Genomic DNA, 24,825 nt, shown 5'->3' on the forward strand with positions numbered 1-24,825 from the left:
GTGCCTGGCATACAGAGAACGTCAAAATATTTCTCAAATGATGGCTGAATTTCAGAGGCAGTATTGCCTAGGAAAATGCATAGAGCCTGGCAATACATTTCCTGGGTCCAAATCTCAGAGTTGACACCTACTGCCTATATATTTTAGGTAAGTTACTTTTGAGCTTTCTACACCTAGATTTCCACATGTTATTCAAAGGACAACAATGCTTACCCAAACTAGAGAGCCTGGATTAAATATCGCTTCCACCACCCATCAGCAGGGTGGCCTTTAGAGAAAAAAAAAAAAAATCGCTCTGTGCCTCAGTTTCCTCAACTGTAAGCTGATCAATCACTGTTCTGGGCATTCAGTGAACATCCCAGAGGCCTAGGAGTCAGGAGCAGGAAGCAGACCTCACAGGAAGGGTCCAGGAAGGCTGGGTGAGGTGGGGTGGGGTGGCGGGGTGCAGCACTGATTCCCAGGAAAGAGATCAAGTCAGAGGCAAGTCCTATGTTGCCGGAAAGCAACGTGCCTTGCCCTCTCTGAGCTTCTCGTGGGAAAAGACCTAGAAGCTTAGGCGGAGAAGACAAACGAGAGCGAACGGAGAGAAAACTTCCCCTCACCCATCTGGGAAATGGGCTGGGGCCAACTGCTGACTTTGCGCTCGCTGGCGCAGCTCCCTGCGGAACCCTCGGCGGGGAGGGAGGCTGCGAACATCTGGAGGACATTTCTGCGAGAGCGGCTGCCGAGCGGGGCCCCGGGAGGAGAGAGGTGCACTTGTGCGCGCGTCGGGCCGAGAGCGAGGCCGTCCCCCCAGGCTCCGGTGTCGCTTCCCTCGCCCTCTGCCGCGGCCCCTCTTCTCCAACCCCCCGGTCCCACCCCCAGCCCTCCCCAGTGTCCCGGCCCCGGCCCGCCGCGCTCCTTCACTGGCGCGCTCGCCTCGCCAGAGGGCACCCTCGGTCTGCCGGAAAACGCCACCATTTTCAATGGCCCTGGAGCATCTCCAAGCTTCAGCCCGCCGCCCGACTCCAGGCTTGTCCGTGAAGAATCGGGGCCCGGATCACCGTGGAGCCGTGCCCACCTCTGACCCCGCTCCCCGGCCGGGCGTTGCTTCCCGCGCCGCCCGCCTCCATCCCCGAGGGTGGGCACAGCCGCCCCTGCGCCAGCCCCCCCGCGCGCCCCTGCCCGGTGCCCCGCGCCCCTGCCCGGAGGGCCGCTGTGCCGGGGGTGGGGTGGGGGTGGGGGTGGGGGCGGGCCGGGGCAGGAGCGAGAGACTGGCGGAGTAGAGAGGACGGACTGACAGCTGGCGAGAGGGCGAAGGAGCTGGGGGAGAAGGAGGGAAGGGATTCGTCGGAGTAACTTTCCAGAAAAACAGTCAACGTGTAGCAGGAGTGACTCCAAGAGGGGAAAAAAAGTTCAGTTACCACGTCGAACGAGAGGGCTCGCAAAGTATTTTTCAAACGGGCTCGGCTTTTCCTGTGCCTGTTTAAAACATTAAAATCGTGCAGCAAAAGAGGCTGCGTGCGCTGGTCCCTCCCTCCCCCACCCGGGCCAGAGACGTCATGGGAGGGAGGTATAAAATTTCAGCAGAGAGAAATAGAGAAAGCAGTGTGTGTGCATGTGTGTGTGAGAGAGGGAGAGGAGCGAGAGGGAGCGAGGGAGAGGGGAGAGAGAGAGGGAGAAGGAGAGGGAGAAGCAGCAGGGAGAGGAAGGGAGGGAAGGGAGGCCAAGGGAATGAGCAAGAGAGGGGAGAGATAGGCGAAGAAGCCTGAGAAAGAAGGAATAACAGCTTTCCGGAGCAGGCGTGCAGGGAACTGGCTGCTATTTTCTTTTCCTTTTCCTTTTTATTTTTTTTTTTAAGAGAAGCAGGGAACAGAAGCAATGGCCGAGGGAGAAGACAAGCCGAGGTGCTGGTGACACTGGGCGTCCAAGTGGATTATTGGGGCTGCTCTCCAGGGGCCTGTCCTCCCTGCCTTCCAATTGCACATACCCCCACTTCCCAGCCAATGAAGACGAGAGGCAGCATGAACAAAGTCATTTAGAAAGCCCCCGAGGAAGTGTAAACAAAAGAGAAAGCATGAATGGTGTGCCCGAGAGACAAGTGTGTCCTGCGCTGCCCCCACCTTTACTGGGGCCAGCCCAGCCCAGCCCTGCCTCTCCCCACCTACTCACTGGCGATCTGACTTTTTTTTAAACATTTTTCCCCCCTTTTCTTTTCCCTTCTCTTTTCTTATCCTCCTTCAGGGGAAGGCAAGGATTTTGATTTTGGGACCCAGCCATGGTCCTCCTGCTCCTTCTCTAAAATACCCACTTTCTCCCCATCGCCAAGCGGCATTTGGCAATATCAGATATCCGCTCTATTTATTTTTACCTAAGGAAAAACTCCAGCTCCCTTCCCACTCCCAGCTGCCTTGCCACCCCTCCCAGCCCTCTGCTTGCCCTCCACCTGGCCTGCCGGGAGTCAGAGCCCCGCAGAACCTGTTTAGACACATGGAGAAGAAACCCAGAGCTCCAAGGCACACAGTCGGCTTCTTCGCGCTCAGGGTTGCCAGCGCTTCCTGGAAGTCCTGAAGCTCTCGCAGTGCAGTGAGTTCATGCACCTTCTTGCCAAGCCTCAGTCTTCGGGATCTAGGGAGGCCGCCTGGTTTTCCTCCCTCCTTCTGCACGACTGCTGGGGTCTCCTCCTCGCTGGGCCCTGCAGCCTCCCCCCGGCCGCTCTCTCCAGCTTGAGCAGGAAGATGCACTTGCAGAGGGCTCTGGTGGTCCTGGCCCTGCTGAACTTGGCCACGGTCAGCCTCTCTCTGTCCACTTGCACCACCTTGGACTTTGGCCACATCAAGAAGAAGAGGGTGGAAGCCATTAGGGGACAGATCTTGAGCAAACTCAGACTCACCAGTCCCCCCGAGCCATCGGTGATGACCCACGTCCCCTACCAGGTCCTGGCCCTTTACAACAGCACCCGGGAGCTGCTGGAGGAGATGCAGGGGGAGAGGGAGGACAGCTGCACTCAGGAAAACACCGAGTCGGAGTACTATGCCAAAGAAATCCATAAATTCGACATGATCCAGGGGCTGGCGGAGCACAGTAAGTCCAAATTCTCGCTGGGGTGTCTGCTCTGGAGGGTCTGGAGTAGGGAGTCCCGCGGAGGGGGGGCCCCGAGTGCTGGCCTCTGAGCGAGGTGGGGGGTGCCCCCGGTTCACCCACACCAAGGCTCAGGAGGTGTGATGCACAGTTGGGGCCGGGTGGGTGGGTGGGGAGGGAGACAGAGCCACTCTGGTAAGAGCAGGGGGCTTTTGGGAGGCCGGGAGCCCTGGGGTTGAGTGGCTTGCTGAACTGCCATCACATCCTGGACTGCTTTGACTTTGGAATTACATTGTGCTGTCCCGTTAACCTCTGTGCTCTGGCACGTGTCAGGGGCTAGGTAACTGAGCAGACGGGTGCCCGGGAGGGCAGGGCCGAATCTCTTGAAAGCCCTTCTGGCTCCACGAGTCTGGAGACCTGGGTCTTCTCCCCCGTTTTCACAACTCCTTGTGACACGTCTGTGGTTTAATCTTTCCCGTTCTTGGGAAGAAGGGGATACCTGCCCCAGATTCATGTCTGTCAAGCTTCTTGAAGCCCGGGCAAGGCGCAGCGTCTTGCTGTCCAGGCCCCTTGGTCTGTGCCACACACGTGACCCACGTGAGCCGTGAGCATGGTCACACCTCTGTTCATACGTACATGTGCTTTCAGGCTTTGTACAGTAGACAGATTCCTGGGATCAAAATGGGCGGCTTCCAGGCCCGTGGACACGGGGAAAGCAGGGTTGTGGCTCTGGACGTGTCGATGATTGCTGGCCGCCCTTCTGTGTCTGCGTGTCACGGGAAGAGTGGGTGGGAGGTGTGGCTGTGGGTGCAGAGAGGACATGTGTCTGGGAGTGTGTCTTCCCAAGAGGTTCCCGTCTGTGCCGAGAAGCTGGGAGGCTTCTGGGTGAGACGTCCGTGTGTGTGTTTGTACACGTGTGGAAGTCATGTGTGTTTGCTGAACGGACATTTAAAAAACCTCAATATGAGAGAGAGAGAGAGAGAGAGAAGAGAGAGAGATTTGGCAGATGTTGAGAAACTGACAGCCCAAGAAGGAGGAATGTGAACCACGGCAGGCCAGGGACTCTGGGAACAGCTCTGTTTGCTTTTCCTACCAGCAGGTGTCCTCGCCACCCTGACTCCATGGCTCCCTCTTCTTCCCGGGCTCACCTGGCAGTGGGAGTAGGGGTGGGAGAGTGGGAGGGAGGAGGCAGGGTGAGAGGGGTCAGCTGGGGGTGGGGGGGGGGGACCGCAGGGGTTGAAAGGAAGCTGGCTGAAGAGGAGGGAGAGAGGTAGGTGGCCGGTGGGTGGAGCAGCTCTCGCTGAAGGGGCAAAAGGCCCTATTGGGAGCGGGCCCAGGCCAGATCCAGGAGCCTGTGGTTCCTGGCGAGGGGTCCCCACTCCCGTTTCCTGTGGCTGCCTGGAGCGCCTTGCCTTAGGATGTGGCTACCGTGTGGGGCGGAAGCCGGAGTACGAGGCAGAATGAGTAGAGTACGAGGCTCCCACCCCGGTGTCCTCCAGGTGGGGCTGGCTAAGGGTCTGCCAGGGGCCTGCAGTTCCCAGAGGCACCTGGATGGCTGAAACCCGCCCCCCCCCGCCAGCCCCTGGCAACTGCCAAGTGAGGACGCAGTGGCCACAGATAGGGACAGCTGAGGCCTGCAGGAGAGGTCTGAAGAGAGCTCAGGGTGAGGGAGAAGGGCTCAGACCTCAGTGATCCAGGCCAGGAGGTGGAGTCTCGGGGAGGAGGGACTCTGAGTCACAAGGGCCCCATCCAGCCTGAAATCCCGAGCCCAGAATGAATGGGCCAGATGCAGGCAAGGGCATACAGGTGCCAGTGGACATGGATTTTGTGCAGCAGCTCGGGGCACATAGAGGGGGTAGCCCTGGGGAAAGCCAGGACAAGGGCACACGGATGCCGGGCAGCTCAGCCGGAAGCACCAGGACCTTGCAGCTGGGGTAGGCAGGGGTCAGTCGCCCTCGGACCACAGAGCCTGGTCAGTCTGGGAGCAGATCCGGCCCAAGGATCCAGATGCTGTGTAAGATCTTGGGGAGGAGCTAGGGCCGTGAGGGACACGGGTGATGCCGTGGAGGCTTGCAGGTGCACACAGGAAGCAGGCCCAGACTCTGCAGCTGCTGGAGGTGACACAGGGGCTGAGCAGACGTGGCTTGGGCCCGCCCTGCAGCTGGTCAGGTGCTGAGCCAGCCCTGAAGAGGCAGATGCAGAAGACACGCTAATTAAAAGGAGGCAGTGGGCAGATGCGGAGCAGGAGCAGAAAGCCATCCTCAGAAGCTTAGCGTAGGGGAAGCCTGTCCGGAGCTCGTGAGGGTTGGCCAGTGGCGGCACTGGTTCTGCGGCAGGACGCTGGTCTGGGTGCCAGAGCTTCTGGGGAAGTGATGAGATCGAGTTCCCTTCCACATTTCATCATTGCCCACGCACTCCTGTACACAGTGGACAGTCACTTAGAGAGGAGTGACAGCAGGGAGATGGGGGAGCCTGGAGAGCAAAGTGTGGTAAGGAGTAATTTCTGGGGGGGTGGGCAGGAAAAAGGGCACCAAGGTGAGCAAAGAGGAGAGGGCCCTTCTTCTGGCAGATAGGGACCCCAATTCTCCACCTTACAGATGAGGAACCAGAAACATGCAGTTAAGTAATTTGGCTCTAAGAGCAGGGACTCTAACCTAGACGCTTTGCCTGCAGAATGCATATCGTTAGGCACCAATGCCGGTGTGTAACATAAACATTGCAAGTCCCACCTTTAACCTTAAGGCTTCAATATGACCTTGACTTACAATATGAATAAATCACATATTGGACCAAAGCGATGGTTGGGGGAGGGCGGATAGGAGCTGTTAGTAACCCCGGGGCAGATCGCGGGGCCAACTGGGCGTGTTCTGTCTTAGCTCTGCCTGTTGTTACGGCCAGGAGATTCATACCACCGCAGATGTTCTCCCAAATTCAACAAAAGGGTTTTCTTTATCTAAAGAAAAGCCTCAAGTTGGTTAAACAGCCACACCAGGGGGCAGTGGACTGGTCACCTCTCTGAGCCCAGTTTCCTCATCTGCGAAGTCAGAGATAATCTCCAAACGCTCTTGCAGCTGAAACAATTTTGTATCTGTATCTGGGACGATTCAATAGTCTCCGCGCGGAAGGCAAGCCTCTGTAAATCCTTTTATAATTCACCGGGAGTTGGCCATAGAGAGGTTCTCTCTGACATCCGCGATGGAGAAAGACACAGCCTTCTCCATTCTTTTGTCATCCCTATTATCAAGATATCACCAGGGTGGGTGTCATTTTAACTTCTGGCCTGTAATTATCCGTGGCTGGCGGGAGACTCTTGTTTTCGTCCAAAGCTGGCGTGAAGACAGCCAGCAAACCCAGAGATCCTGAGCAAAGAGAAAATTTGATATGTTGGCCTTTTCTTTCCTGGATGCTACATTGAGATTGGGTTCATTCTGAAAATTAAAAGACCTTTCGTAGCCCGAGAACTCATTGGTTCTCAGTGCCAATGCCCTCGGCACACTAGTCAGTGTTTCTCCAAGAACGGTCCAGGGGCTGTGTGAGTAGGAATTATGTAGATTCCCAGGCCCAACCTCACCCTTCCAGAATGAGAATCTGCGGGTGGGGTCCTGGGGAGTCTGTATGTCCAAAAAGCGCCCACTGCTTCTTAAGCTCCCTGAAGCTTACAACTCAGTGTACTTGGGCGAAACCTTTCCTTCAGAGGCTGCCAACCCAAGTGTCCACGGAGACGAAGCAGCTATTGCAAAGGATCCGGAAGAAAAGTCTCAGCACCAGCACCATGACAAAGCACACAGGGCCCTTGGCCTTGGGGTCAAGGAAAGCACAGGGTGTGTGGGAGGCTAATGGGGGTTGGCGGGAGCCGGAAGCACCCACGCCCTGGTCAGAGAAAGCACCCACTGCTCAGTTCCTACCGATTTCTGCATTTAGGAATGTGGGTCCAGCTTCTCTAGACCTCGCCGTTTGCCAGACATGCCGGAAACCTGGCTCTTTTTGTCAAATTTCCCACTTTTACCCTGGGCTTGAAATATCGATGGGCTTCTAATTAAAAAAATTTTTTAAATGATGCATTGGCCAAACTGCGTGTCTAACACTTCTGAAAGGTCAACCTCTTTAAAGGTTAAATCACTGAAGCGTGGTTTTTCAAACTTCCAGAACATCTGGAAGCCATGGTACCCTTTGCAGAGCACTGTAAACTGTGGTTCTCAACCCTGGCTGCCCATTAGAATCATCTGAAGACCTTTACAAAGAGAAGAAAGATAGGGGAAAAAAAAAACAACAACAACAAGCTCTGGACCCACCCACTCCAAGGTAGTCATGGGTTTGTAAGGCTCTGCACGTGATTCTAAGGGGCAGGGAGTGAGAAGCAGCGCCTGGCTGGTGTCTCTGGGCCGCCACTGGGAGCAGCAGGGACCAGGCAGAGAGGACGGATAGACACAAAGGCACGTCCAGGAGTCCCGGTGTCTGAAAGCATTTTAAGAGGCATGGTCGAAACATAGTCAACCTTTCCACATTTTTTCATGAAGACTCTACAGGAATATCCTTTGCTTATTTTTCTCTCCCTATAGCAAAAAAGAGAAACTCGCCTCCATATATATATATAACTTATTTTTTGCATAGTGGAAAAAGTTGGTCCTAATGTAATTTTCAGGGTGGCCCCTCTAGCGTCCTGAAGATGCAAGGCCTACACACAGAGCTGAGCGGGAATGGGCTGTTGCTTGGGCCTAAGTTGGTACTCTAGGCCTGCTCCACGGAAGCTTTCATTTTTTTGGTGAAACTGTGCCTCCATTAGAGGATCTCTTAGGGCTCCCCCCAACTTCCAGAGGCCCCATTTTAAGAAGAGAGGGGTGGTCAGATGACCTGGCTGAGTTCAAATACTACCTCTGCCACCCCCTGGTTGCGTGACCTTGGGAAGGTCACTCACTTTTCTCCTTTGTAAAATGGTCAGTTTGACTTATGCTCATTCTCCTCAAGGACTGTTAGAGGGCCAGGTGAGTTGGGAAGAGGTCTGTGCAGTGTAAGGTGGTGTTACTACAGTTGGTTTATTTATAATCTCAATCCACAAATGATTTAAAATACCATCATTATTCTGTGGATTTAAATGCCAAAAAGGTTATATTTACATTTTTTTCTCTCTCCTAGGCAGTTCCCTTGTAGTCACTAATGATTCTATGTCTGAGCTTTCCTTGCTGGTGTCAATTTGCTTGCATCAACTAATTAATGAGTGGGTCTGGCAAGACCCGTCCGAACATCAGTGTCTTCGTCTGAAGAGGGTTGCCCTAGATGACCCTAATGTCCCTTCTAACTCTGCTAGAAATCTGTAGGTCCCGGTGACTTAAAAAAAAGAAAAAAGAAAAGAAAAGAAAAAGAAATAACACTTCCCAGGGAGCCTTGGTGGCTTAGTTGATTGAGCATCTGACCCTTGGTTTTGACTCAGGCTGTGATTTCAGGGGCATGAGATCGAGCCCCACATCGGGCTCCGTGCTCAGCACAGAGTCTGCTTGGGATTCTCTCCCCCTCTCTCTTCTTCTGCTCCTCCCCGCACTTATGCACGTGCGTGCTCTCTCTCTCTCTCTCAAATAAATAAGTAAATAAAATCTTTAAAAAAAAAAAAAAAAGATCTTCCCCACCTTCTTCTTGAAATCTCCTTGAAGTTCCCAGCAAGAGGAGTCCGTCTGAGGGACTGGGATTGATTGATTGACTGATTGATGGGCTGGGAGCCACAAAGGAGGGATGGTTACCTACGAGAGTGTCCCGAAGACCGTCTTAGCTCCTTGCTGTCCTGGCCTCCTGGGTCCTGGTCCCGCTCTGACTCTGCTTACGGGCACGTGCCCTTTTCTGTTTCATTTCCCTTCCCACAGCAACACGGACACACTCTGCTCCCTCTTTCAGCAGTTACTGGATGTAGGGTTCTAACCGGAGCCGCCTCGATGACAGCTCCTTCAAGAACCGAGTGTGTCAGTGCGTGACAGGGTTGCCAGTCCATGAGCTTGTCCGCGTCCAGAGGCTTCCAAACTGGCAAGCTGAACAATTAAATTGCTATCACTGATGCCTCTTTCTGGTTCTCTCTGACACGGTTTAGGGAGTAGTTGGCAACATTTGTTTTCTCGAAGGCAGTTATTAATCAGGGTTCGTTAGGCGGCATTCACACATTTATTTTCCTAACATCTGTTCCATTAATTTTCTAAGAACCAGTGTCAGGCCCACCAGATGGCAATTTCCAGAAACACTCACTCATCCTTTCCTAAAGATCAGTAGCACACGTGCTTGTTTCCAGGCCTCTGATCCTTCCCGCCTTGTCCGTGACTTCCTACACCATCCCTCGGGCTGATGATGAGCTCATTCCAGCCACATCCATTATGTGTGCAATCTGGGTCTCCAAGCTTGAATTTCAGGTTCTGGCTATTGTTACCATTCGTGCAGAAAGTTTTTCTCTGGGTGTTAATGCTGCTCCGACCTTGAGGTTGTAACGCATACAGGAGAGAAAGATAGGATCTTTTTTTTTTTTTTTAAAGATTTTCTTTATTTATTTGACAGAGAGAGAGACAGATCACAAGTAGGCAGAGAGGCAGGCAGAGAGAGAGAGGAGGAAGCAGGCTCCCCGCTGAGCAGAGATCCCGACGTGGGGCTCGATCCCAGGACCCTAAGATCAAGACCTGAGCCAAAGGCCGAGGTTTAACCCACTGAGTCACCCAGGCGCCCCAGGATCTTTCTTTTCTCTTTGTCTGGTGCTGAGGTATGGGAAAGAGCATCTGCTGCCCTGTGCCTTGTGGACAGGGACGAAGCAGCCAGCAGTGTGGCAGAGGCTGGCATACCACATGCTGTCAAGGACAGAAACCCTTAGAAAGGAGCCAAAGCGGATGGCCTAGCTCTGTCTGAAGATATGTCCGTGGGTCTGCCCGGCTTGAGATGTGGGCCCTCTGGCATCCTGATGCTGCCTCAGTGGGCCTAAAACACGGTGTTAATTATGTCACTGCGCAGCTCTAACACTTTCCATGGCTCCCACTGCTAGTGGGGTAAAATCCAGCCTCTTGGTCTAACATTTCAGCCTCCCTGTGGGCAGAGCGCAGTTAGCTGTCCTGACCTTGTCTTGGGGCCTCACCTGGCTGCTTCAGGTCGTCTTACACACGGGCACCTCCTCCCTTCCCCGCTTTGTTCCCAGCAGTCCTTCCAAGGAAAATCCCTTCCTCTCCATCCTCCAACCCTTTCCTCCTGCAGGAGCCAGATTGAAGGGTGCCTCTTCGCCTCAGTTGCTCCCTGCTGTATCCTTCCTCGGATCCCTTTGCAGCAACTCCTGGGCTTCTCCAAAGGCCCTCAGCACTTTCCTGCTGGTCCTGTTATGTGGGTCTTTGTATTAATATCCTCCCCTGGATCCGAATCTCCTGAAGGCAGGGGCGCGTCTCTTCATTTTTGCTTCCCAGTGTCAGCACCGGGCTTGGCGCACAGTGTGTGCTCAAGCCAGACGTGATGAATGAATGAATGCCTGAAGGGACGAACGCAGGAATGGGTCAACCAGCGGTGAGATGTTTGAACTACTCGGGGCATTTGCTGTGACCTTTTGAGAATCTGTGTCTTCTAAAAGAGCGGGAAAGCAGGCTGGAGAGCCTGTCAGAGCTGGGATGTCGAGGTGATGGGAGGAGGGGTGATTGCCTCTGAACGGCCAGTCATTCGTGCCGTGTCCTGGGGCTCCCAGGTCTCCCTGCTCCTGAATCAGGCCTGTGTGTGATTCCAGGGCCACCCAGATCTTCCTCCTGTCCCCACCTTTAGGCCTGAGCCCTTGAGCCTCTAGGGAGGTTGTGGGTAGGACCTGGGCCACCTGGTCAGTGTCCCCGGGCACCACATGGGCTCCTATAGGTCTCACTCACACTGCCCTTCTCCCCGCTTGCTTGATCTCCTAGATGAGCTGGCCGTCTGCCCCAAAGGAATCACCTCCAAGGTTTTCCGCTTCAACGTGTCCTCAGTGGAGAAAAATGGAACCAACCTGTTCCGAGCAGAATTCCGGGTCTTGCGGGTGCCCAACCTCAGCTCCAAGCGCAGCGAGCAGAGGATCGAGCTCTTCCAGGTGAGCCCCTCCCAGAGCAGAAGCCCCACAGACAGGAGAGCCAGCATCTCTACCATTCTGGGCCCTCCCTCTGCTAGAGCTCAGCAGACCTGTCTGTGAACCCTGCCTTCTCGGACTCCTTGCATCTGTGTCTGTCCTGGAGAGGACGAAGCATTAACTAAGGGGCTTGCGGGAGCCTTCCAGAATTTTTAGCTTCCCGTCGCTGCCCTCGCCTGAGCTCCTGCACTGTGACCTAGGCTGCCGACCTTGTCCTGGCCTGGGGTACTTACGTCTCTCTCTGCCCTCTAGATTCTCCGGCCCGACGAGCACATTGCCAAACAGCGCTACATCGGCAGCAAGAATCTGCCCACGCGGGGCACCGCCGAGTGGCTGTCTTTTGACGTCACCGACACTGTGCGTGAGTGGCTTCTGCGAAGAGGTAGGTTGGCTCTTAGTCTGAGCGTTTTGGAGGGAACCTCGGGTCCCTTGGTTGTTCCCGAAACAGAAGGAGCAGGACAAAACCAGAGGAGTCCCAGATCTGGGTTCAAGCTCTAGCTTTGTCACCGGCTCTCTGTGCTCTTCATTCACTTACTCAACCCCGTGTTTATGCACGGGGCGGGGGGGGGGATGCAGCCGTGAACATGACCAGGGAGGTCTGTCTCCCATGGGGCTGTTGTTCCGACGGGAGAGACACACAGTAACCAAGAAAACACACTGAGGAGCAGGAACGTCAGTGATGAATACCACAAGAGAGAGAAAGGGGACAGTGTGGCCGTGACGGGTGGGATCCGGCAGGCGGTGCTCAGGGAGGCTCTCTGTGAGCGGGAATGTGTGCCCCGAGGTCTGAGGGATGAGAAGGGCCGGCGTGTGAAGGCGAGAATAAGGATGTGCTGGGCAGACGAGGTGGGGAGGTGCAGCCCCCAGGTGACAGCAGGTGTGCTTTGATCTGATGGCAGCACGCGGGGGGACACCGCTGGAATGGAGTGAGCTGGGGGCCAGAGGTAGCTGGGGCCATATGACTTAGGACCTGAAGAGCCATGGTCAGGTTTGAGGACCTAGTCCCTGTGTAATGCGAAGCCTTGGAGTATCATAAGCAGGGCTGGGATGTGGAGTGAGGTGATTTGGTTTAGACTCCTCTGTGGGCACCTGGGGCCTCGGTCAGTGGAGTGTCTGTCTGCCTTCAGCTCAAGTCATGATTCCAGGGTTCTGGGATCGAGCCCCATGTTGGGCTCCCTGCTTAGCAGGGAGTCTGCTTTGCCCTCTCCCTCTGCTCCTCCCCTCTGCCCCCACTCACACTCTCTTGTGTGCTCTTTCCATCTCAAATAAATAAAATCATTAAAAGAAAAGAAAAGACCCCTCTGCTTGCATGAAGTCAAAGGAAGGAGAGGGAAAACCAGCTCGGGGGTATCACAGCAGCCCAGATGAGTGCGGCTGGGGCTTCAGCGAGGGCGGTAGCCGTGGGCGTGGAGATGCTTGGGGTCTGTTGTCCATTTTGGAGGTCTGGCCCATACAAAAGGCTGGTTAGGTAAGCGGTGTGAGGGCTGGGATGGCCTCGGAGGCTGTGGATGGAACCCCCAGGTGGTAACACTGACACCGGGAAGACTGAGACCAGAGTAGGTTTGGGGCCCAGTTCTGTTAGCGCCAACTAAGTTTGGAAGGCTTGGTGGTTATCCAAGGGGAGCTGTACAATATGCATATCAAATGTCACATGTCCCAAATATCTCAACCACTTGCTGTATTTCCTTACCTGGAAAATCAGGTCACGGTTCCTTCCCTGTATGTCTCACAGAGCCGTTTTAAGGATCAAATGGACTAGAGAGAGCTGCATGGTTTTTATCCTGTTACACAAGAGTAGTCTTTGGTTAGGTCAGATAAGGAAACTGAGGCCCTGAGAGGTTAAGTGGCTTAGCCAGGGTCATCCAGCCTAGATCAGGACTGGAGTCTCCTGACTGGCAGTCATGGTGTCTCATAATATCACGTCTGCTGTTTCTCCCCTTCTTTACTTGGGGACACTGCCCGAGGACTGATGCTCAGTGCCGGGGGGTGTCTGTGGCAGGCGGGCCCATCTGTTCCTTCTTCCCGTCTTGCCCAGAGTTTTCTTCTGTCATCAGCTGCTGTGGGGGCACAGTCCACCCACAGGCTGATGTCCAGAGTCCCTGGAGCCGGTCAGCCCTTTCTTGTCATTGACATTTTAGGAAACTTGTCTTGGTGTTTGGGGGCTAAAGCACTAAGTCTGACCTACATGATATTTTAAATTTAGAAATAGTCAACAGTTTCTGTTCTTCAAGTCAGGAGATGTCACATAAAACCTGGACTTCTGGATGTTCTAGAAAAATAAGAAGATTTCCTAGTGACGATCCACAGGAGATGAGTCGTGGCCACCTCTTAAAATGGGGCGGGCGTCCTTCACATCCCCATAGGCCATTCAGTCCCTGCTGTCCCCCAAGAACGAGGCTGGCAGTCCCCGTTGAGCACGATCTGCTGGCTCGTTTTGTTCACTTACGTAACCTGCCCGGGCTCCGCAGGCCTCCGAGTCTGCAAGTCCTCATCGAAGGGGCATTGCCTGCTGCTGAGCTGGCTGATCGTGGGCTGGAAGTCCTGCCTCAACTCCAGGGATACCCGGGAATTCTGTCCCATCTCCCCTACAAAGCTCTCTTGCCTGAGAGCACCCACAGGATGGGGACCTGCCGTCGGCAGCACGGTTGGGAAGTCTGACTCAGACGGCACTCCACCTAGAGCCTGACATGGCTGCAGAAAGGGGAGACTGGGGAAATTAATCTCTTAGCTTCCCTGTCTGATTTTGATCAGCTCCACCTGGATTTCTTTGAAGCCCTGGGCACTTGAAGGAGCTCTTATTTTCCCAGCTGCCGAGCTCAATGCAACGTTTGCGCTGAGAATGATTTCCATCTTCCTTGAGACATCAAAAAGATAATTTCGTAATAAAACCTGTGAGTCCCCCACCCACCATCCCTATGGTGCCAATTCTGAGGTTAGTTCTTCCTTGGAACCTTCAGTTCCCACTTAGGCAGATGCTTCCCGCCCCTCGCACAGGGGAATCACATGCAGACCTTGACTTTCGCAGAGCTCGTGAGACTCCTCAGAGTTCATGGCCCCAAACAAGGCAGCAGGTGGACTCCAAACGGAGCAGTGGGTGATGTGGACTGATGGGGAAACTGATTCACATATTGGGTCTTGGATTCATTCAGCAAACACTTGGGAGCCTGCTGTGCACCAGCTTGCCAGCCTGCCTTCTGGGTCCTGGGGCTGGCTGGAGCCCCACCGAGAGTTAGGGGCCTGGGTCCTCATACCCTTGTGCTCCTTCTCCTTCTCCTTGGTAGGCACTTTCTCCCCCTGCAAAGCTAGACATCCCCTAGCGACAGGGGGAGGGAACACAGCCAGCATCATAGCTCAGGAGAGGGGCGACCCTGCGAAAACACAGGCATCTTCCCTGGTGATCTCTGTTGCCCCCTCTTTGTCCCTCCTTGTCTCTAACAATTAGGAGTGTGACTTGGGCATCAGGTGTTTGAATCTTGGCTCTCCCACTTACTGGGTGGGTACCTTGGGCAAGCCATTAAATTTCTCTGAGCCTCGGGGTCCTTATCTTTTAATGGGGATGGGTAATAATTGCTCCTGCTCTGTAGGATTATTATAAAGATGGAATGAGTTCCCGCACATACAGTCTTAGAGCAGTGCTCGACATGTAATGCTCAGTGAATGTTGGTGATTATTGCCATCACTCTGAATCTTCTACCCAGACAGAGCCTGTTGGCCAAGCCAGTCCTCCATCTCTCACTACCACCTGTCCCCTAAGCCTAACTGTCCCCAACACATCCGTCTGCACCTTGACTTTCTTCTTCTTCTTCTTTTCTTTAAAGATTTATTTATTTATTTTAGAGAGGGAGAGAGAGAGGGCGTGCTCACGAGCACACACCAGGGAAGGGACAGAGAGAGAATATCTAAGCAGACTCCTGCCAGGTGCGAAGCCCGCTGCGGGGGTCGATTTCATGACCCATGAGATCAGGGATCAGGACCTGAACTGAAACTAAGAGTCAGATTCAACTGACTGAGCCACCCAGGTGCCCCTGCACCTTGACTTTCTAACTCAGAATCATAGAACTTGCTTACGGCGGGTCTCTCTTGGCCTACCTTGAGCCCTTCTGGGTAATAGAAGTTGTACTCTGCCGCCCATCCCAGCTGCCCCTGCTCCTTCCTTCAGTGGCCTTCAGCCAGGAAGAAGACACTCCCATGGCTCCGTCTCTATTCACTTCTTTTTTTTTTTTTTTTTTTCTATTCACTTCTTGTTCTCTGGCTGGCCATCAGCTTCCTTGTTATAGTAGCCCCATGCCTCCCCACCAGAGCGAACCTTCTGGAACCGAAGTCTTCAAGCTCACCAAGGGTCAGCGTGTCCTAGAGGTTGCCCTGGCTTAGAGGAGGACAGATGAGACTGGGTTCTGGAATTTATGGAGAGAGGATCCTGGCCTGCCTAATGGTGATCGGAACCCTGGGCTTGAGTCATTCTGTGTATGAGAGGGTGCTGAGCTGGCTTAGACTCTGGGGTTTTCCCTGATGACACCAGATTTCAAGAAGACAGCACGTTGGTCCCAGGGCTGGATGCTCCCACAGAACGAGGGTGGCCTGGGGCACAGTAAATGAGTCAGCTTGCTGAGATGCTGGTCCTGAAGAGGGGTCCTTCCCCCATGACCTTTCCTACAGCACAACCTGCTGCTCCCTTTGGGTCGACAGAGCTTCCCTAGCTGACTCTGACCCACCGGAATTGATAGTATCTCAGACCCTTCCTGGTCTCCCTGCACAAAACTTCCGGATTCAGTTCAAATGTGTCTCTTCTTTTTTTTTTTTAAAGATTTTACTTATTTATTTATTTGACAGACAGAGCACAAGTGGGCAGAGAGGCTGGCAGAGAGAGAGGGGGAGGCAGGCTCCCCGCTGAGCAGAGAGCCTGACTCGGGGCTTGATCCCGGACCCTGAGATCAGGACCTGAGCCGAAGGCAGAGGCCTAACCCAACTGAGCCACCCAGGCGCCCCCAAAATGTGTCTCTTCTTATACCTCCTTTTCTCCCTGCACTTTGCTCAACCCATTTTACTAATCTCCTTGCTTCCCCCATTTTAGTACAACACAAACACCACTGGTAGAAGAAAGGGCCACAGCTGGCCTTCTTACACCAGAGAATCTGTCCCCAAACCCTGGCATCTCCATATTTCCTCCCGTTGCTTCTCTGAGCTGTGTCATCTGGGCCCTTGGCCCTTGGCCATGTCCTCCGGCCAGTGCTCTGATTTCAGAACGGTCTTCCTGAGCGGCTCGTTTCCCCACAGCGAGCCATCCCTGTCTCCAGCTTCCCCAGGAACTGAACAGGGATTCCCAGGGATGAAACTTCCAAGTAACTTTGACCTCATTCTGTCCTTACCCCTTAAGGAAAATACGGTCAAATTTAACTGTGATTTTCGTCTTCTCTCCTCCGGAAACTTGAACTCCATTTACACCCACAGTCGTGGCCCTGGCAGAAAGGCTGCCATCCTCCCCATACACGGTTTGTCTGCAGGTGATCTTGCCTGTAGCATTGCTTCCTAACTCCTCTAATTCTATGGCTCAGACTCCGCCAGTTTCCGCCCAGCTGGTGGAATTTGTGGCCTTTTGCATCAATGCCTCTCTGCTCCGAATTTCCCGGTGAGCCCCCTCCCCCGTTCTCTCCCGGTCCCCCGGCCCCTCAATTCGTCCTTCTGTAGCAGGTTGGCTTGAGCATCTCCTCTCCCAACAAACACCTAGGAAGGGGGTGATGGTTAGTTTTCTTCCTTCTTGTACCCTCGTTTTTTTTGTCCCCAAGTAGGCAGGTGACAGTCTTTTTCCCCAATACCATCCTTTGAACATAGATGACCGTGAATATTCTCCTTCGGGATGCCTGGGTGGTGCAGCTACTTAGGCATCCGACTCTTGCTTTCAGGGTCCTGAGATCAAGCCCCTCTCTGGGCTCCAGGCTCAGCACAGAGTCTGCTTAAGATTCTCTCTCTCCTTCTGCCCCTATCCCCACTTGCACACATGTGCCCATGCTCTCTCTCTCTCTCAAATAAATAAGTCTTTCAAAAAAAGGAAAATTCTCCTTTATAATGCTCCTTAATTTATGCCTTTATTTGGTTGTTCATGACATAAAAGAAACACCTGCATTGTGGTGACACGTGTGGAGGTCCACTCCAGCTTTGGTGGCACCTTCTGGCTCCTGTGCCTTCAGTATCACTCGGCTCCTGTGACTGCCTAAGGGAGCAGAGGGCCTGTCTAACCGTGTGTGGTGATGGGCACACTTCCCCATCATGTAAAGAATGTTCTCACTGATTCCTTGTCTTATTTTGCAGAGTCCAACTTGGGTCTGGAAATCAGCATTCACTGTCCATGTCACACCTTTCAGCCCAATGGAGACATCCTAGAAAACATTCACGAGGTGATGGAAATCAAATTCAAAGGTAACAAAATGGATGTGTATAGTAGGTGGGGGGGGGGGGGTCAATGAGGCAGGGTAGAACAGTAGACCCAACCAAGGCCCAAGAAAAACCACCGAACTCCATCACAGAGATAGACCACTATTTTATACTCGAGTATTTCTGCTTTGCTCCAAAGCAAGGTGTGTGACTTTCTGATTATAGATAGAATATGTGAGTGTCTGGAAGACAGTGTAGTGTTGGGAAGAAGGGTGCAGTCAAGGCCAACCAGTCTGCCTCTCTGGGCTCAGTCAGTAAAACAGAGATGAGAATACCTCTTCTGTAGGGTCATCACGCAAATTAAATGAGATAACAAATGTGAAACCCAGTGCCGTAAACACTCAACAAATAGTAGGTGTCTTCCCCCTCCCTAAAAGAAATGAACTGCTGCGGTGACTGGGAATATGTTTCCTGACTCCTGAACTTCCTAAATGCCCCAGAAGCTACCTGATTCCTACCCAGGAGTCATCATGGTTTGAATGATGGCTTTGGGCTCAGGGTAATTGTATGAAGATGGAAAGAGAGTTGACAGTCTTTTCAGGTTTTCCGGTTTTCCAGTCTGTTTTTGAGGCTCTCAATCTCTGGACGGTCTCTCGATCCCAGGGACGTTCCCCTTCCTTTAACAGTCCCATCTGGATAACTGAGGCACACCCAAAGCCAGGCGGTTCCTCAAGATCCAACCAACCACGCCAGAGCCTGAGATCAGAGGTTTGTCTGGGAAGAGATGTACCCTCTCTTGGCTGCCAGCCCTGGGCAGTCTTCTTACCCTTCTTGGCCTTGATTTGAGGGCCCCCCGCCCTCCCTTTTTTAAAGCCAAGCATTCAACATCCTAGTCACAGAACTTCAGAGCTCAGAAGACCTTTGGGGTCTAACCTACAGGCCAGGTCAGGATGAAACCCTCCCACTCTGTCAATAGTTACTTTGCTCATAAAGATGCTCAGAAAAGGGAATTTCAGATTCAAGCCTCCCATTTGTCTTCTGGTCCTAGTGTGCCTTCATGGGGCGCAAGTTCCTTCCGTCACTGTATAAATTAAGCTCCTTGTGTTCCTGTCCCTGGTGGAGATGGACAGCAGCAGGCAGCTGCCTGTCGAGAAATAGATCTTTTAGTTGAGACTCGCTCTAATTCAGTCCCCAGTTTTTTTTCCCTTCCAGATGAAAGAGGGTCCCCACCACCACCCTGGCTCTGCAGAGTTTGTTTGCTAATCTGTGCGTCACATCCCTTGTAATCTCATCTGAGTGTTACAGTGGAAACACTTTGAAACTCCTAGAGCGTGTGTCTGTTAATGGTTATGGTCTAGTGCCTCCAGCTCCCATCAAAGGGATCTTCAACCAAGACACCTTACGTTATAGGGAGGACTCAGGGGCTGTCTTGATCAATTCAGAGCATACGAGGAAACTCACACCCCAAGATTCTAAATCTCAGAATCTACACCGAAAGCAATGTGTTAGCTGCCCCCACCCCACCCCCAGGGTACTTCATGGAAGCTTCTTGGGCCTGACGTCCCAGGAAGCATCTCGGAAGGCCTCTCTGCTCTCTGGATGGTTTACACAGAGGAGACATGAGGGGATCCGAGTATGGGTGTCTTGTGAGTTCCTGTGAGGCTGGTTCCTCCACCTGGTCTCCTCCTTCCCCTCACGAGCAGGACGCCCGGGCAGTGATGGGACAGAACAGGAGGCCAGCCTCCACTCTGCCTTCCTTAGACAGGAGATTGTCCTCCTCCTTCCTGTCCACAGGTGTGGACAGTGAGGACGATCATGGCCGTGGGGATCTCGGACGCCTTAAGAAGCAGAAGGACCACCACAACCCCCACCTCATCCTCATGATGATTCCCCCGCACCGTCTGGACAACCCGGGCCAGGGCGGGCAGAGGAAGAAGCGGGCCCTGGACACCAATTACTGCTTCCGGTGAGCTTGGGCCCACTCATGACCATGAACTCCTGAGGCAGCCTTTACTGTGTGCCCGTTGTGGCTCAGTCCCCACGCCCAAGCTGGGTCCTGGATGCTATTCGCAAACCTCTCTAGGAAAGAAGATTGAAAACCTCTTCCCAACATCTTCCTGCTTTTCTGAGAGCTGCAGGTTTTCCACAGCACAGCTCTTGGGGGGACCTGGCTGAAGCCAATGGCCAGGAGAGTGTTGCTAAGATAGTTTGGATTGGAGAGACTTGGCCGAAGCCCCTCTTCCTCTTGTGTTGTAAAGTACTCCTACCATGTGTTTTTGTGTGGGGGAGGGATGAATGCAGGACTTTTTTTTTTTTTTTTTGGGCTATTTAAATTCTAATTAGTTAGCATATGGTGTCATATTGATTTCAGGAGTAGAATTTAGTGCTTCATCCCTTATATCCAACACCCCGTGCTCAGCATCACAAGTGCCCTCCTTAATGCCCATCCCCCATCTAGCCTGTCCCCCCACTCCCCTCCAGCAACCCTCAGTTTGTTCTCTATCGTGAAGAGTCTTTTATGGTTTTCTTCCTTCTCTTTTTTTCCTCCTTTCCCTATGTTCATCTGTTCTGTTTCCTAAATTCCATATATGAGTAAAATCATGGTATGTCTTTCTATGACTCATTTTGCTTAGCATCATACTCTCTAGCTCCATCCATGTCATTGTAAATGGCAAGATTTCATTCTTTTTGACGGCTGTGTAGTATTCCATTGTAGATATACCCATGTCTTCTTTATCCATTCTTCAGTGGAGGGGCACTTGGGCTCTCTCTGTAGTTTGGCTATTGTTGATAATGCTGCTGTAAACTTCAAGGTGCATATACCCCTTCGAATCTGTACTTCGGAAAAATACCTAGTAGTGCAACTGCTGGATCGTAGGGTAGCTCTAGTTTTAACTTTCTGAGGAACCTCCATACTGTTTTCCAGAGTGGCCGCACCAGTTGAATGCAGGGCTTTTCCATGAAAGGAGTGCTCAGTTCCTTGTGAACTGTCCAAGGATGCTCCTGGGTGAGGGGAAAGAGGGCAGTCGCCATGTACCAGGGCATTTGGAGCTGGAGAAATTAACGAACTAATTCAGAAGTACTAGGAAGCCACTGTGAAGACAAAAAGAGAGTGAGCCCCTTCTCTTATTTAGTTTTCTTCCTCTTTTATGAGGGGATGATAAAACACACCTAGCAATGACGAAAAGGCAGAAAACAACCACATCCACGAGAAGGTCCGAAAGATAGAGTGCTTTAAGAATCCGGAGCAAGTAGTTCCTCTGTGGATGCAGGAAAGGCTTACGAAGGGCGCACAATGTGAGCCTTGGCAGATGAGTGAGGTTTGGGCATGTTGGGGCATGGGGGAGGAAGGAAGGAACACGAATGGGTCAGTTTGGCTGGGGAGGAGGATGCCTGAATGGAGCCGGGGAGAATGAATTAGAGCTTTAGATCTAAACCCATGTCTTATAAGGAGGGACTGAGTGAACGAGGGATGTTGAACTTGAAGGTGTAGTAGAGGCAATGTAGTTGGCCGCCAACTGTCTGAAGGCTGGCATGTAGGTTTGCCCTGTGTGGCTCATAATCAGTTAGGAATGGGTGCTCTTAGCTGCAAGGAACAGTGGCCTAAACCACAAAGGATTTCTTGTTCACAAGAAGCCTGTAGCAGCAGGCTCAGGGTTGGTCTGGCTGCCTAATTACACCGTTGGGAATACAGGCTCTCTCTCTGCAGTCCGCCATGTTTCCTGTGTTCGCAGGCTAATGTATGTAAGCCACATGAGCTTAGAGTTCACGTCTCGCTGAGTGCTCCTTAGGAAGGTAACAATAAAACGAACCTCCACAAAGCTGAGCTGGCCGAGAACATGCAGCGCTTGGTTTTATGTGACGCGATTTATGTCTCTGCTTTGATCTATGATGTAAAAGGAGGCAGGACCACCTTTGCCTTTTGTCCTCTTCCTCATGCCTTGTCTTTATCTGCCTATTATGCCCTTGGGATCATGGTCTTCAGTACAGGAAGATGCTTTTATGGTATGGTATGCACTTGAATGTGGGATTCCATGGATTAGGGCCACCTCTTAGGATGACCAGGAAGGATTCCAGGTACAAATATGAGGGCCATTGAAGTTTTTGATATCGATTTCCTTTAGGTTGATGGTCTATAAATGTTTATTTGTTGTTGTAGCAATCTGGAGGAGAACTGCTGTGTGCGCCCTCTCTACATTGACTTCCGACAAGATCTGGGCTGGAAATGGGTCCATGAGCCTAAGGGCTACTACGCCAACTTCTGCTCAGGCCCTTGCCCCTACCTCCGCAGCGCGGACACAACCCACAGCACGGTATGGAGTGGGTCTATGCGATGTGGGGCTCTGGGGCCGTGCCCGCCGGGCCACTCGTTCACACGAATGCGTGAGGACTGAATGTTGAATGAGCGAATAAAGATCTAGGTAGAGTAAAATCCCTTTGCTGAAGGTTCTGATCTTGGCATCCTGGGCTGACTCTATACTACATTCTGCCCTTTAAAATTTCCTCCATGGTTTCAACCAGCCTTTTTTTAGTTTGTTCTGTATAAAGCTTTTGTACCATTCTGGCAATTAATGCACTGTCCCAACACCGTATGTCAGAGACGCGCATGCACGGCTAGCAAGGAATGTTGGGGCAGAAAGGCTTCCACCAGCAGTGAAAGGACTGGAAATTCCAGCCTCTTGGGATTTTGAAAGATCATGCAAAGCACACAGAAGAAGCTTACAGGCAACAATGGGAAGGAAAAGGGAGAGAGGGGAAGTCAGGATTCTGACACTAGCTTGCCTTTCTTTCCCTCGAGGGGAATCGGAAATAGGGCAGTCCTTTGGGAAGCATGGTTCCGGAGAGCTCATGGTTACTGCATCCTGTCTGGGGTCCCACACTCTGGGGCTTACTAAATGGCCCAAAGCAGCATTTAGTGAGATTGCTTCTCACCGGAGTAAGCAATACAGCTAGCAAAACCAGAGTGTCTCCTAACAGCTAAGAAAATTTCATGATGCATTTCAAGTCACCCACTAGTTGTTATTGGCTTAGCCTGATAACGCTCAGCCCACACAGTATAGGTGTTCACCCACACCCAGACAGCATCCATGGCCAGTCTGTAAGCGGCTGTCTCTGGAGAGGCCCCCAGAACGTGGTAGAGGGCTCCAGGCCTGTGGCTTGGCCTGCCGCCCTCTAAATGATGTGTCCTCCTCAGGTGCTGGGACTGTACAACACCCTGAATCCTGAAGCATCCGCCTCACCTTGCTGTGTGCCCCAGGACTTGGAGCCTCTGACCATCCTGTACTATGTCGGGAGGACCCCCAAGGTGGAACAGCTGTCTAACATGGTGGTCAAGTCCTGTAAGTGTAGCTGAGACCCTGCCTGCGATGGAGAGAGAGGACAGAGGACTGCCACCGCCTGACCACCTGCTCCTCGGGAAACAAAAGCAACAGACCTCACCTAGAGGCCCGGAGCCCACAACCTTTGGCTCCGGGCGGATGGCCGAGATGGAAGTTCCCTTTCGGGACATTTCTCCTCCTTGCTGGCTCTGGGAATCACTGTGGTAAAGAAAGTGTGGGTTTGGTTAGGGGAAGGCCCAACTCTTCAGAATACACAGATTTTCTGTGACGTAGACGGAGGTGGTGGGGACAGAGGAAGAGGGATGGCAAGTCGACACGGGGACGCATCAGGTGACAATGGATCTGGGATACCCTAGGGAGGAGGAAGGGCAGAGGACAGCTGGGATAGGTCCAGGCCCGAAGACACTTCTGAGGTCAGACGGGCTCATTGCTGCCCCACATCTGCTCTAGGGAATAGGAATTACCTTATTCAAGGCAAGCATTTTCCTTCAGACAGGTGACCTAGACAAAGTCCCAGAATTGTATCTTGGGCTACCTGGGATTAAGGAGGAATGTGTTATTTTTGCAAATTGTCCTCTCAACATCAATCAGCAGCACCAAGGGTCAGTACAGGGAGAAAAATCCAGGGAATGGAGTTCCTGGGCCGTCAACTCCGTGGGGCCATCTGGACACGCTGAACTCAGAAGCAGAGGGTGGGAACGAACGCTCTCCTGTCTGCCCTCTGGGTCCCTTCTCTCGCCTTCTTCCTCGATCGCATTTCCCCTCGGACATATGGCTAGACACCTTCCAGGGCAGGGCGCACATATTGGGATTTGGGGTCTGTGCAGTCTTGGGGCATTATGGGTTCTCTCCCCCCACCCCAGACCCTGCGTTCATCTGGTGTTCCTGGAAGAAGGTGCTAGAATGGGTGAGGCGTGCGGGGAGGTCGCACACACGCCACACAGTGACTTGGCCCCAGACACGTAGACTGAGGTATAAAGACAAATACAAATATTACTCTCAAAATCTTTGTATAAATAAATATTTTTGGGGAATCTTGGATCATTTCATCTTCTGGAAGATTGTCTCTAGAACAGTAAAAGCCTATCCTAAGGTGTTCAGTCTGACTGGATAAATATCCTTGATTGCTCTTTTCTTAATCCCATGTTCGTGTCTACTAACCTGAGGTAACTGGGACATGGGGCAGAGTGTCTCAAACGTGGAAAGCGTTGCTTAGCGTGCACACCTTGGACGGTGGGACGCCGCTCTACCTTCTGCCGTCTGAGAAGACTGAACCGTCTGTGTTCTCTTCCTTCTTGTGGAGTTATTTTGTTCTCAGACACACAGAGGCAGTGGCTCAGATTTGCAGAAAGTTGTATGAACGTGACCTACATTTAACTGGGCAAAAATCATTTGCGGTGAACCCTTGCCTGTGGAAATGTGTTCGTTTGTACCTGCGCTATAAATTATGAACATTGTCATTTTTGAAAATCTAATCTCACCCTTGAGGCAGTTGAGAATTACAGAAACTGTCTGTGGCAAACGGCTGAAGAAGATGAGGCTAATTCTGTTATCGGGGGAGCCTGCCAGGAACACCTCTGTCAGTGATTTGGGGATGGGAGAGGGCGAGGAAGTGCAATCCCATAGTTCTCTTTTGCGGTCACAGATCCCAGAGCGATGCAGAATTCTACTGTGGTATTAATGTGTACCTGAAGCAACCGTCTGCAATGCAGAGGAACCATCTAGCAACTCCCCCAAAAAACATGTTCCTCTATGGAAATCCCCTTACTGTTGGTGAAAAAGTCTGTTTGAAGCTAAATTTGCAGGTTGAAGGGTCTATGGGATATGTTCTTGCCTGTGTGTGTGTGTGTGTGTGTGTGATGTGTGTATCTTGCTCCTTCTGGAATTCTCCCAAATTGAATTCCTGAGTTTGGTGAAGACCTTCTTTCCTGCTTTGTCAATGCCCAGCCAATTCTAAGAGCTTTTCTC

At 52.5% G+C, this 24,825-nt stretch overlaps 1 protein-coding gene across 1 annotated transcript; it reads left to right on the forward strand.

The window, feature by feature from the left end:
* The first annotated feature begins 1,709 nt into the window (after nt 1-1,709).
* On the forward strand, nt 1,710-23,891 carry TGFB3 (transforming growth factor beta 3). Its single transcript, XM_047735333.1, has 7 exons — nt 1,710-3,063; nt 10,950-11,113; nt 11,402-11,531; nt 17,456-17,563; nt 19,313-19,484; nt 21,678-21,831; nt 22,713-23,891. The coding sequence occupies exons 1-7, from the start codon at nt 2,574-2,576 to the stop codon at nt 22,869-22,871; spliced, it is 1,377 nt and encodes a 458-aa protein (XP_047591289.1). The 5' UTR covers nt 1,710-2,573; the 3' UTR covers nt 22,872-23,891.
* The last annotated feature ends 934 nt before the right edge of the window (nt 23,892-24,825 follow it).

Source organism: Lutra lutra, chromosome 7 (genome assembly GCF_902655055.1).
Source record: "Lutra lutra chromosome 7, mLutLut1.2, whole genome shotgun sequence".
Taxonomy (NCBI): Eukaryota; Metazoa; Chordata; class Mammalia; order Carnivora; family Mustelidae; genus Lutra; species Lutra lutra.